The sequence below is a fragment of the Oryzias latipes genome, chromosome 1, assembly GCF_053564925.1.
Source record: "Oryzias latipes strain Hd-rR chromosome 1, Olatipes_Hd-rR_3.1".
Taxonomy (NCBI): domain Eukaryota; kingdom Metazoa; phylum Chordata; class Actinopteri; order Beloniformes; family Adrianichthyidae; genus Oryzias; species Oryzias latipes.
This window is the reverse complement of record NC_136237.1, coordinates 41,745,230-41,756,802: the sequence shown is the minus strand read 5'-3', so window position 1 is coordinate 41,756,802 and position 11,573 is coordinate 41,745,230. Positions and strand designations below refer to the sequence as shown.

The 11,573-nt window shown below is 44.5% G+C and overlaps 2 protein-coding genes across 4 annotated transcripts; one reads left to right on the top strand and one right to left on the bottom strand.

The window, feature by feature from the left end:
* The first annotated feature begins 276 nt into the window (after positions 1-276).
* cdc6 (cell division cycle 6 homolog (S. cerevisiae)) lies at positions 277-3,851 on the top strand. 2 transcript variants are annotated; one of them, XM_004065487.5, is made up of 12 exons: positions 277-432; positions 978-1,291; positions 1,362-1,589; positions 1,666-1,865; positions 1,982-2,130; positions 2,216-2,322; positions 2,397-2,536; positions 2,618-2,718; positions 2,792-2,859; positions 2,944-3,116; positions 3,187-3,327; positions 3,451-3,851. In XM_004065487.5, the coding sequence occupies exons 2-12, from the start codon at positions 985-987 to the stop codon at positions 3,541-3,543; spliced, it is 1,707 nt and encodes a 568-aa protein (XP_004065535.1). In that variant the 5' UTR covers positions 277-432; positions 978-984; the 3' UTR covers positions 3,544-3,851. The 2 variants fall into 2 exon arrangements, with proteins under 2 accessions (XP_004065535.1, XP_011482671.1); XM_011484369.4 differs by having other exon boundaries at positions 2,792-3,116.
* Positions 3,852-11,161, bottom strand: ccsapa (centriole, cilia and spindle-associated protein a). 2 transcript variants are annotated; one of them, XM_023958531.2, is made up of 4 exons: positions 10,983-11,161; positions 8,238-8,628; positions 7,617-7,939; positions 3,852-7,373 (listed from the first exon to the last, which is right to left on the bottom strand). In XM_023958531.2, exons 2-4 carry the CDS (start codon positions 8,590-8,592, stop codon positions 7,191-7,193), a joined length of 861 nt encoding a protein of 286 aa, XP_023814299.1. In that variant the 5' UTR covers positions 8,593-8,628; positions 10,983-11,161; the 3' UTR covers positions 3,852-7,190. The 2 variants fall into 2 exon arrangements, with proteins under 2 accessions (XP_023814299.1, XP_020562372.1); XM_020706713.3 differs by having other exon boundaries at positions 8,229-8,628; positions 10,983-11,142.
* Positions 11,162-11,573: the final 412 nt, after the last annotated feature.

Below are 11,573 nucleotides of genomic sequence, written 5' to 3'. Positions count from 1 at the left end.
CTCATATGAGCACAACGAAGAAATACAAAATGCAGTTTATTTAATTTAATTGGTTTATTAATTACAGTAATTCAGTTAATTTAAACAAACATTTTTAAAGGCAAACAAACACAAACGTCTTTACAATCCGGGGAAAACAAGGACCCGCCAAACGTAGTTCCGATTCAATTCCCGCCACCAGTTTATGTGTGAGCAGACGGAGATGACGCAACATCCGGTTGTTTAACCAATGAGCGTCGCGGCCGGCGTCATGATGACCAATCAGGGAGCAGCAGCGGGACATCCGGCGGATGGAGGAGGAGTTGCGGAGGAAATTTTGGCGCAAGTTTGATCTCAGTTCAGCGGTTCGGACAGAATCTGGATCCTGGTTTTAATCTAATCCTGCAGGACGTTTCTCTGTTTTTCAGAGGATTTCTTTAGGATCTCAGAAAGGTACGTTTATCCGCATCTGTTCGGTCTAAAGTTTAAAACCAAACTTGATAATGTTGCAGTTTGTTTGAGAGAGAAATCCGAGGGTCTGTTTCACGACAAAAGAGCACAGTTGTGGAGATTTTGTTTAAATGTTACACTCTCATTCCCGAAACCATGAATCTACATTTTTCTATTCATTATTCTGTGTTTTTCTTAAAGCAGCAAATATGTTTATGATCTGAATTCACGGTTTGATTCCCAAACTACAATTTGGCGCCATTAAAGAGCCAACTTGTTTCCTTCATAGATCTTTGTCATCATAGGGTTAACTTTTAGCGTCGATCATTAAAGATGTGATTGGATTATCATGTTACCTTACGAATGCCTTTAGGAGAAGATAAAACTCTATTATTAAGGTTAATGATCTCAGACAGACTCATTCATTCTCTGTTTAGACAAAGTTTACCCTAAATGGGAGGTTTCGATAGATCAAACGTCAGGAGACACAATTCTAATCCGCTGTCATCATAATTCTCATCCTCCTCTTGTTGTTTTTTTCATCCCAGAGTAACCATGCCGAGCACTCGCTCTCAGAGTGGATCTCAGCCCACGCTGCAGTTCCCTCGCCGTAAATCCTGCAGGGTTTCCCAGAAGACCCCACTGGCCCCTCCGTCCAAACCCGAGTCCTTCACCCCGAGTCAACTTTCACCCCAAAGGCCCGCGGACCCTCCACTGTCACCCCTCCGCCTCCCCGCCAGCCCCCCAAAGCAGCAGAGCAGCGTCCAACCTCTGTTATCACCCAGGCGACCCCGACTGCCGACTCCACCCTCCTCTCCGGCGCTCCAGACCCGGCTGCCGCTCAGTCCACGGAAGCGCACAGGTGAGACCCTGACCGTTTTTACCCCCTGCAGATGTTTACCCCAGTATAAAATTCCGTTTTTCTTCCACAGGTCAGGAAAACGGCTGCAACCTCGGCTCAGACCTGCAGGCTTCTCCTCCAAAGCAGAGCCGGCCGTCTCCAAGAAAACTGGGCAGCGACGAGAACTGCCCCGCCTCTGCTCGCAGACAGCTGATCCCCTCCTCGCCACGACAGCCACGGCGGCAGGAAACGCCCACAGGAAGTCCGGTCCAACATCACAAGGAGAGGCGGCCGCCTGTAGCTCGGCTGTTTGCAGAAAGTAAGAAGAAAAACGTCCATCAGACGATCCACAGAACATAGATTTGAGTAAATAGTTGGCTTCTCCTCTTCGTCAGACTCCAGGTTTCAGAGCGTCAAGCAGGCCCTCCACACCGCCGTCCCGGAGCGCCTGCTGTCCCGGGAGGCCGAGCAGGCGTCCATCCGCCGCTTCCTGCAGGAGAAGGTGCTGCAGCGCCGACCCGGCAGCCTTTATATCTCAGGAGCTCCGGGAACCGGCAAGACGGCCTGCCTGAACTGTGTTCTGCAGGAGATGAAGGTGAGGGGGCGACCCGCTTCATTCCGGGGTTCTAGTGAGGCCCGGGACGGCGTCTGAGTCTCAGCAGACGCCAAAGAACTGCAGTGAGGTTTGGGTTTCCTACTCTGCGTTTGCAGGGCGAGCTGGCCGGCGTTCAGGCCGTGACGGTGAACTGCATGAGTCTGAGGAGCTCGCACGCCATCTTCCCGCTGCTGGCCGACAAACTCCGAGCCCCTGGGGGGCAGAACGGCCTGCAGAGGTTCCTGACCGGCTCCGGACCCGCAGTGTGAGTGAACCAGAAGTGACTGAGCGTTGTTGGTGCACGCCCCCGCTGGCTGTGCCCTCCCCTGACGGACCGGTGTTCTCCTCAGGCTCCTGGTTCTGGACGAGATGGACCAGCTGGACAGCAAAGCTCAGGACGTCCTCTACACCATCTTTGAATGGCCGTTCCTGCCCAAGTCCCGCCTCTGTCTCATCGGTAAAACCTCCAATCGGTTCTGTTTCAACTTCTCTGTGTTTGGGTTTTGGTTCTGATTGTTCCTCTGCCTGCAGGTATTGCCAACGCTCTGGACCTGACGGACCGGATCCTGCCGCGGCTGCAGGCCCGCCTCCACTGTCGCCCCCTGCTGCTGCACTTTGCTCCCTACAGCCGGGACGAGCTGACGGCCATCGTGAAGGACCGGCTGGCACAGGTATGCGCCGCTCGGGTTCCAAGGCTTCTTGGGCCGCAGTTCTCGGTGTGACTCCGGTTTTTGCTGTGCCCGTCCTCCCAGGTGTCGGCCGAAGGGGTTCTGGACGCCTCTGCGGTCCAGTTCTGTGCCAGAAAAGTGTCTGCTGTGTCCGGAGACGCCAGGAAAGCTCTGGACATCTGCAGGTGTGTGAGGTGGTTCATGATCTGTGGTGAGGAACCGTCCTCGGTTCTGATCCGGAGTTTCCGCTGCTTTCAGGAGAGCGGTGGAGATGGTAGAATCCGACCAGAGGAAGAAAAAACTGCAGCCCGAAAACGAGAGTCCAGGTGAGGCAGACCCCCCCCTCAAGCTTCAGCTGGAGGAAGATGTTTGGTCCAAACTGAGACCGAGTCTCTTTCTGTCCCATGCAGCGTCTCGGGTCGGCCTCCCGCAGGTGGCCCGGGTTCTGTCGGAGGTTTACGGCGAGCGCATGGCGTCCCAGAGCGCGGACGGCGAGAGCTTCCCTCTGCAGCAGAAGCTGCTGGTCTGCTGCCTCCTGCTGCTCGTCCGGAGCGGGAAGAGCAGAGAGGCCAGCCTGGGGAAGGTGAGAGGTCGTCCTGAATGTCAGAACCACAGTGTCCGTGCAGACGTGTAACCGGGCCGGTCCGTTTCAGCTTCACGAGGTGTACAGCCGGCTGTGCGCCCAGCGGCAGGTGTCCGGCGCCGGGCAGGGCGAGTGTCTGTCGCTCTGCAGTCTGCTGGAGAGCCGGGGAATCTTCGGCCTGAAGAAAGCCAAAGAGGCTCGTCTCACCAAGGTAGGGGGCCGTGGCGGCCGGTGGGGGCGGGTCAAAGGTCAGCGGCGTGCAATCAAACGGCGCTTTCTCCTGGAACTTTTGTCCGTTTTTCTTCTGCGGTCTGACGGCGTTTCTGCTCCTCAGGTGTTCCTGAAGATCGAGGAGAAGGAGGTGGAGAACGCCCTGAAGGACCGCGCTCTGCTGGGCGCCATCCTGGCTGCAGGCCTCCCCTCCTGATGGATGACCTCTGACCTTTTAGGTCTAATGGGTTTTTTCTCATTTTTCTGAGAGTTTTTATCAGAGTTTTAGAATTTTTTCTTTTTAATCATTTTACTCCGTTCTGAGTTTTTTCACATTAAATTAGTTCTAATGAGCCTCAGAAAGTTTTTATTTTGCTGTAAATAAACAGATTTGAACTTTTATTGCGTTTATTTGAAGAGGAAAGTAATGATTTTACAGAAATTAGGTTTGTTAAAGTCAGACAGAAGATTTTTTCAAACTGCTTTGAAAAACTGTGACATGAAATAAAGAAAAGTCAACTTAAATGGGATTTTCTCTAAATTTATTCACAGCATCACTTAAAACAAACAAACAAACAAACACTGTGCACGTCTGCAAATGTGTAAACATGAGAGAAAAACAGGATTCAAACCCACAAACGTTTAGATTTGTTGATTGTCTCGACACTCAGACGTTAATGGAAACATGAAGGTCGTTCTCCTGTCAATCATCAACAAACCCCGCCCCCCAGCAGAAAGAGGGGAGGGGTTTTCTCTGTTTACATCACTTTGTTTTTCCAATATTTCGTTAAAATGTTTCATTTGTTTACCGACATCTGTGCATTTAAAAAAAAATCATCATTTAAAACTATTTCTCTGGATTCTTTCAGTATTATAAAATATTTCGTTTTTATCTTTAAGTTTTGTCTAAATATTCAGATTTCATTCTCAGGTTAATTTAACCCTTGTGCTATCTTAGATGACCCCAACCTTCCATTGACGTGTTCTTCCTACCATGACAAAGGTGGAAAAAGGTGGAAAGATTTCATGTAATCCATGGACACCAGTGAAGATCACAAATCATTGAAGAAAAAAGGTTCAGAGCACTGTCTAGTGGGTCTAGATGACCCAACTCCCAATGTTGAAGTGCCTAGGATAGCACAAGGTTTAACGATGTTAAAAAGAAAATCTGTCATCAAATTTAGAGAGAATCTTGATAAAGTTCATTCAAAAACATCTAAAGTCTATTTTCTTTTGCTTTTCATATTTAGATAAACAGATAAAAGTTTCATGAATTAAGTTTGTTTAACATATAAATAGAAAAATGCAGAAAAAAAGTGCAAGTTGAGATTCAGGAGTTTTTTTTCCCGCTGTAAGTCAACATTCACTGGAAGTCAAAGTGTATTAATAATAACTTTACAGTTAGCCCTCAGTGAGTCAACAACACAAAGCAACACGGGGATCGAACGCTTCACTACGACACCAAACCGCTGCACCTCCAGCCCCCAATGACCGGAAACAGACGAATAAATATGTGAAAAACTAAAGTAAAAGTGATCAAGGAAGGAGAACGGATCTGCTGATTCCAGAAAGTTTCCTCATCACGTTTAGCTCCAGACTGATCAAATCGATACGAGACTTTTGGCTTCATTCATGAACGATGATCCAGAACGGATCAGAACTTCACCCGAGAACTTTGATTTGAGGCAAACTGAAACCATCCGAGCCGACAGGAAACGTAATTAAAAAAAAAAAGCCTCTGGAAATAAAAGTCCTGCATATTTATCAGATTTTAACCTTAAAACATTTTAACATAAAAAAGTCTCAGCAGCTGCTCTGATGCATCAGAAAAGTCCAGATAAGAGCCAGAAAATGTTCAAATGACAAATAAATCACTGAAAAGATCACAACACTTAAAGAAAAAAATGATGGACTTCAAATCGAACAAGTGATCAAATCTAAATATATTAGTTTTATGCAGAAAACCACCAAAAAAACAGTAAAAAGGATCAACAGCAGCAAAGTTACCTTCAACAAAAACAAGAAACCCAAACATCAATCAAACTCTAAAATGAATAACAGTCTCTGCAATAAAGTGATGATAAATATATTTTCCTCTTTTTGCTGTGAACAGATACTTTAGCTGGTAAAGATGGTCATCCTGTAAGGGAATCGAACCGTCTCCACTTTGGTCCGTTGAGCCGCACAAACACTCAGCTGCCTTTAGAAGCATCGAAGCTGACACAAAAATAAAGATAAATAAAGCTCTACTGTGACGTTTCCATCATGCTGAGGATTAAAGTACATTCAGGAAGTGATGTGGAGCGTCCAGAAAAGAAGATTTCTATTTCGGTTTCTGAAACATCAACATTCAGCCGAGTGCAGGAGAAACTAAGAATCTGAAGAGATCCGGTAGAGTGAAGCGCGCAGGTGTGCAGGAGTCAAACGTGTAGAAAGAAAATCCAACGTGACATTTTTAAACTTAAACTAAAAACAATTTTTGTTTTGGTGAAAATTCGTGAAATAATAGTTTTTTACATCTGAAGAGCTTATTTGTGAATAGAGGTTGTTACAATATCTGCCCACTAGAGGGCGCTCAATACCTGTTTTTCTGTCTTGACATTTTTTTCTGCTTCAGCAAAAACATCATTAATGCTATAATGAAAACAATCATTGGATTAAAACTGTAGGTTTACAAAAAAAAAAAAAAAAATTTTCTAATCTTAAATAGATCAAAATCACAAACATAACGCGATTTATTGATAAAAAACCTACAAAAAAAGTCTACAAACGAATGATTTTGTCCTAATATTTGTTCAGCATTTAAAAATGTTTCTATTTTGGTTTTATCTTCATTTTACAAACTTTTACTCTGAAGAATTATCTGAACCAAGAGGCTAAAAACTTTTATATGTAGTTTAAAAGTTTTTCATTTTATTTGAACTTTGAGGTTTAGCATTACAGTGATCCCTCTCTATAACGCGGTTTACTTTTCACGGTTTCGCCACTTCACGGATTTGCATCGTGCATTGTGTTCTGCATTCTGATTGGCTGAAAATGTTACTCCGCTTCTTCTCTACCTGTGCGTCAATAATGTTGCAGTTTAATATGTACACGTACGTAAATCAGCTTTCCAAATTACGTACATGAAAATCATCTTGCAATTTCAAGTTTCTCTAAAACCCATAGAAAAAGAGCGACAACAACTGTCAATCACTATGTTCTTCTCCCGAACAAACACACACAGCTGCACCGCGGGCTTGAGAAGGAGAAAACACTGCAGCTTCTCAGACTGAAGAGCATTGAAATACACCTGAGCCACTATTTGTCCGTTTGTACTTTGTATTTTTTTCATGATCATTTTAAATTTTCTCCCGTTTAATTCAATTACTCTCGGGTCGCGGTGGGCGGGGCTAATCTCCGCGATTTGAAGCCTTCTGTTTACATCGATGATTCAAATTATTATTTGACAGTATAGTACAGTTATTTGTTGAAAAAAAACGTTTTTAAAGTACTTTGATTTGTGAAACAAGTGCTTGAGCCTGTAAAATGGTTTGTTCTTTCTTTTCAATGTATAATAGAGTATTTAATTGTCAAATAATTGTTAAAAAAAATAGAGGTTTCTACTTCACGGATTTTGCCTATCACGGGTTCTTTCTGGAACGTAACCCCCGCGAAAAACAAGGGTTTACTGTATTCCTGACATTTCTGCAAAAGTATTTTTGTTAAATCTGGAAGTTTTTGTGTCAGTTATGGAGTGATAAAACGAGAAACGCCATGTTTGGATTTTAAACTCCGCCCACTTCCTGAGCGCTCGCCCTTCAAAGCATCGTCAGATTTCTGCTTCCGGATCAGGTGTTTTCGGGAGTCCGGGCGGATCCGTCTCTACCTGACCCGGGCAGAGAAGCAGCGCATGTACTCCGTCGTCCAGCGGTCCTCCGCCGCCGCCACCAACTGCTTCCGCCGCCTCTTTTCCAGGTCCGCCGATCGGGCCCGCCGCCGGTCCAGGTCGGGGGGGCGCTTGTCCGCCTCCCGGCGGGTCTGAGTGCAGGCATCGAACGTGTGGCTCTGACGGGAGAAACCAGAGATGGTGAAACTCACACCAGCGTTTCATTATTGATGGAGGTCGGAGCGGCGGCTCCGGTGACGCCAGGAAGCTCAAACTATAACTATACCGGCCCGGTAACTATAACTTTCTGCATCAGAACGTAGAAAAACCACAAGCAGAGACTTCAGCTCACTTCCCACCAAAATGTGGCGCAGAGACGTCCTAAAAACGGTCAAACAACACAAAGCCTTTGTCTTTCTCACCTCCGTCATCCTCTCGGTCCAGTCCAGACGGCTGGACGCTCTCCGGCTCTCCTTGGTGCTGAACGGCGGTTGGCTCTTGGCTCTGGGTTTCTTGAGGCCGGCTGTCTTGTCGTCATGGGAACCGGCCTGTTGTGCTGGCTCAGAGCGAGAGACTCTGCACCGGTGCCGTCTCCGCGGTGCCGGGTTCCGCGGCTCTCCGTCGGAAGACGCTGAGTCGGCGGGCCCGTTGTCTGTCGCCGACCCGTCCGAGGGTCCACTGGTGGCTGGCGCCGCTGTTCCCAAAGCCTCGCCGGCTCCGTTCACGCCGTTCACCACGATGGATGCTTCCAAACAAGACAGGGGGAGGATGGATTTCACAGACTCCTCAGAACATTTTAAAAATTAAAAGGCAAGATGGTTCTGATGGCGCCATTACCGGCACCGCTGTGGCCCACATTCGGACTCACAAACATCTGCTGGTTGATTCCAAACAGACATGAGGAGCAGAAGAACAGATTCTAGGGTCTGAGCAGAACTTTGATGCTCCTTTCTCAGATGAAACAGGTTCTGTTTTAACCGTGTGAAGGAATCAGCCTCAGAACTGTCAGAACCGCCGGTTCTCCTGCTGCTCACCTTCCTCACCTCCAGTCTGTAGGTCCTCCACAGGCGGCGCTCCTCCCGTTCCCTCCTCTTCCTCTTCAGGACGCACCTTCGGCTTTAGGTCCAGGAGCCTCTGCTTGACCTCTGAGGAGGAAGCTGGAGGAGGAGGAGGAAGAGGAAGAGGAGCCACTTTGTTCCGGGTCAGTTTTGGAGTGGACCAGCCGCTGGAGTCGGAGCCGCTGTCCCAGCCTTCCCAGAACCAGGGCTTGTGGGAATGCTCCATCACCCTCCGGGTCAGACGGTACCTCAGAGAGTCCTCGTAACACTTGGAGAAGGTCTCCCATTTGGGGTCTTTGAACTTCTTCATGTACTCCGTCCTGACCTTCTTGGCCAACATGGTTCCTGGTTTTCCTCAAGTTTGCTCCCCGTCGCTCTGGAAGAAAAGAGTAAAAACGGAAAATCAGTCACAAACATTTATTTGACCAAATGAAGGAGAACGTGGACGAAATGTACGCGGTTCTTTATGGATTCACCACAACGTGTTGCACCGATTTTCTTTGTGTTTCCAGCAGCAAAACTCAACAGGATTTTCTGAGCGTCTGTAAGGAGATCAGCAAACATGTAAACCTGCAACCCGAAGAAGCTGCAGGAATGTCTGCATCTGGAAAAAGGAAGGCTTGAACTGGTGATGAAAGAAACGAGTCTGCCGCCTCAGCCGTGTTCGTGGATCTGGGTCACAGGAAAGCGTCTCGTTTCCCTCCGGCTCCAGTTTCTTTAGGAAACTTTTACTGATCCAGGGTTCAGTCTCTAATTTTCTATTATTTTATGTCCTTTATTCACAGGAGTTACTGTCGTTGACTGGATCTACACCTTCAATCCTGTTCACAGTGTGCTTTCAGGAGAGGATCAAAGCGCCTGGAACCGTCCTGCTGTTGCAGAAGGAGCTTATTTGAGACCAAGTTCAGAGAAAACCAGGTTCAATTCCTCTCCACAACTTTACCAGAGATTCTGCCTTTTTCACGCGTCAACTGGAGAACCAGAAAACTATTTTCTTCTGACCTTTTAAGCATTAACCATTTTTTTAATCATTTTTTTGGCAGCTATTAACCACGACCAAAAATATAAATAAATAGATAAAAAGCAGCAAAAAAAGGAAACAAATGAAAAAACAAATTCTTTATAAATTAATAAATTAACATTCAGTGAAAATGTAATTAATTAATATGAAAAATAGAAACAACATAAGTAACTAAACTAGGAACAGATGCCAATAATTATGTAAAAACAAATTATTAAATAAATAAATATGTAAATAAATATTTTAAAAATAACACATAAGAAAAACAAATGTGAAAAAAACTTAAAAAAAATACAGCATCTAAATAAATGACTACAATATATACATAAATAATAATAAAATAATAATAAAAAATAATTAAAATTTAAAAATAGAACAGTGGCCTAAATAACTAAATAAAATAGAAATGTAATTTAATAGAAAAAAACTCTGTCCACATTTGTTTCCCAACATGATGGTTGTGTCAGAATTCCTCCCTAACTCCTCTAAAGTGCCTTTGTCATTTTCTAGTTCTGTCTGAATCTACAATTCCAAAATCCAGTGTCCTAGAAAATTCCCAGAGGTTTCTGCGAAAAAAACAGTTTGCATCAATGCTCACAAGATCAGCGAATCTAGACCACAATGCATTGCATCAGAACCCTTTTTACCCAAAAAAAATGTATTTAAATGTACTTTTTTAATAAACCATCAATATTTTTATCTTCAGAAGACAGTGGACTCATAAATAATTTATCGCAAAGCGCTCATATGAATTAGATTTTAACTTCATGAAATCGATGATGTCATATCCGCTGTTTAAAAAATAGGAGTGGGCGTGGTGTCCAAATTGTTTTTCAAATCCAGGGCGCTGATGCACTGTACCGTTTTTTAGTGGTTGGGGTGGGAATTCAGACACAGTGAATGAGCTGATGTCACTTAACTCCTCCTCCTTCTGGTCCTTTTGGATTCACACTGAATCACACCAGGGTTCACTTGCCCGTGAGCCTCACAGGTAGGTAGAACTTTGATTCCACAACAAGGAAATGGATTCTTAGGATACAGTTATCTGAGTGAAAGGGTTCCGTAATTAAAAAAAAAAAAGTTTTTTAAATAAGGAAGTTCTTCTGGACAAACAGGTGTTTTTCGGGTGAAATCATTTACCTGAAAGATTCATGTTTAAAACCCTAACAAGGCTATTTAAATTACAGCTAACATTGAATTGCATTTGTTAAATGAACTTCCGGGTTTACCTGTAAGCCACGCCCACCGCCTCATCCATAACAGATTAAACCATGAGGGGCTTTAGCTTCCATTACTCACAACCTTCTTCACGGTCTCCGTCAGAACTCTGTCCGCCCACATTTCTGAGCGATTTTCCTCTCGTTCTTTCTCCGTAACCTCCGTCCCCAAACATCTAAATTATTCATCTCAGCTGGGAAACATTAAACTATAGGATACTGTTCACGTAAATGCGTTTTATCACTAATTTACTGATTTATTCTGGTTCAATCGCACGTTTTCTTATCGTAAAACACCTTGATTTTAATGTATTTTTAAAGTCGCTCTTTAATTCGATGTGATACAGAAATGTATGCTTGCAGTTATGAAATCTAAACGTTTCAAGATTTACACGTTTTACGTTTTAAACGTTAAAAAATGTATGGCTTAGTTAAATCAGACAATTTTGAGCAAAAATTTAACAAAATAAAACATCCGTTCCCTTTTCTTACCTTCCGATCTCCGTTTGTAAACTCGCGCCGCCCTGCAGGTTCCTGCGGCGATAATGCGAACATTTACGGTTCATCCACTGGAGATGGATTCCACGCGAGTCCGTGCTGCTAAATCCACCGCGCTGCTCGGCGGTCGGAAGGCGAGCGTCGCCCCGCTGAGCGACGGCGAAACACCGAGAGCTAAAACAGGAAGTTAGCTTCCATAACCCATGACTGTTGGCTGTGATTTTCACAATAAAAGCAAGTTCACGGGTAATAAAGACAAAACTTATTGTAAAACCCCTTTACTCAACATTATTTTGTTCTTCTATCAACCAACAGACAGAGATAAACTCGTAACATAAATATTAATGTTCTAAATGAATTCACTCCCCATTTTATGATCAGAAAAAAAATGAAGTTTGTTGTTTATTCAAATTAGGAATCACAGAATCATTTCGTTTAGTACAGTGTAATACAGTTAGTTGGCTTGATACCCAAAACTATCAACTTATTAAAATTAAAAGAATAAGATCAAAACATCCGTTTTATCCAATCAAATATATTTGGCTAAATTACTGCTTTTAAATGTAAATGACAATAAATGGAATT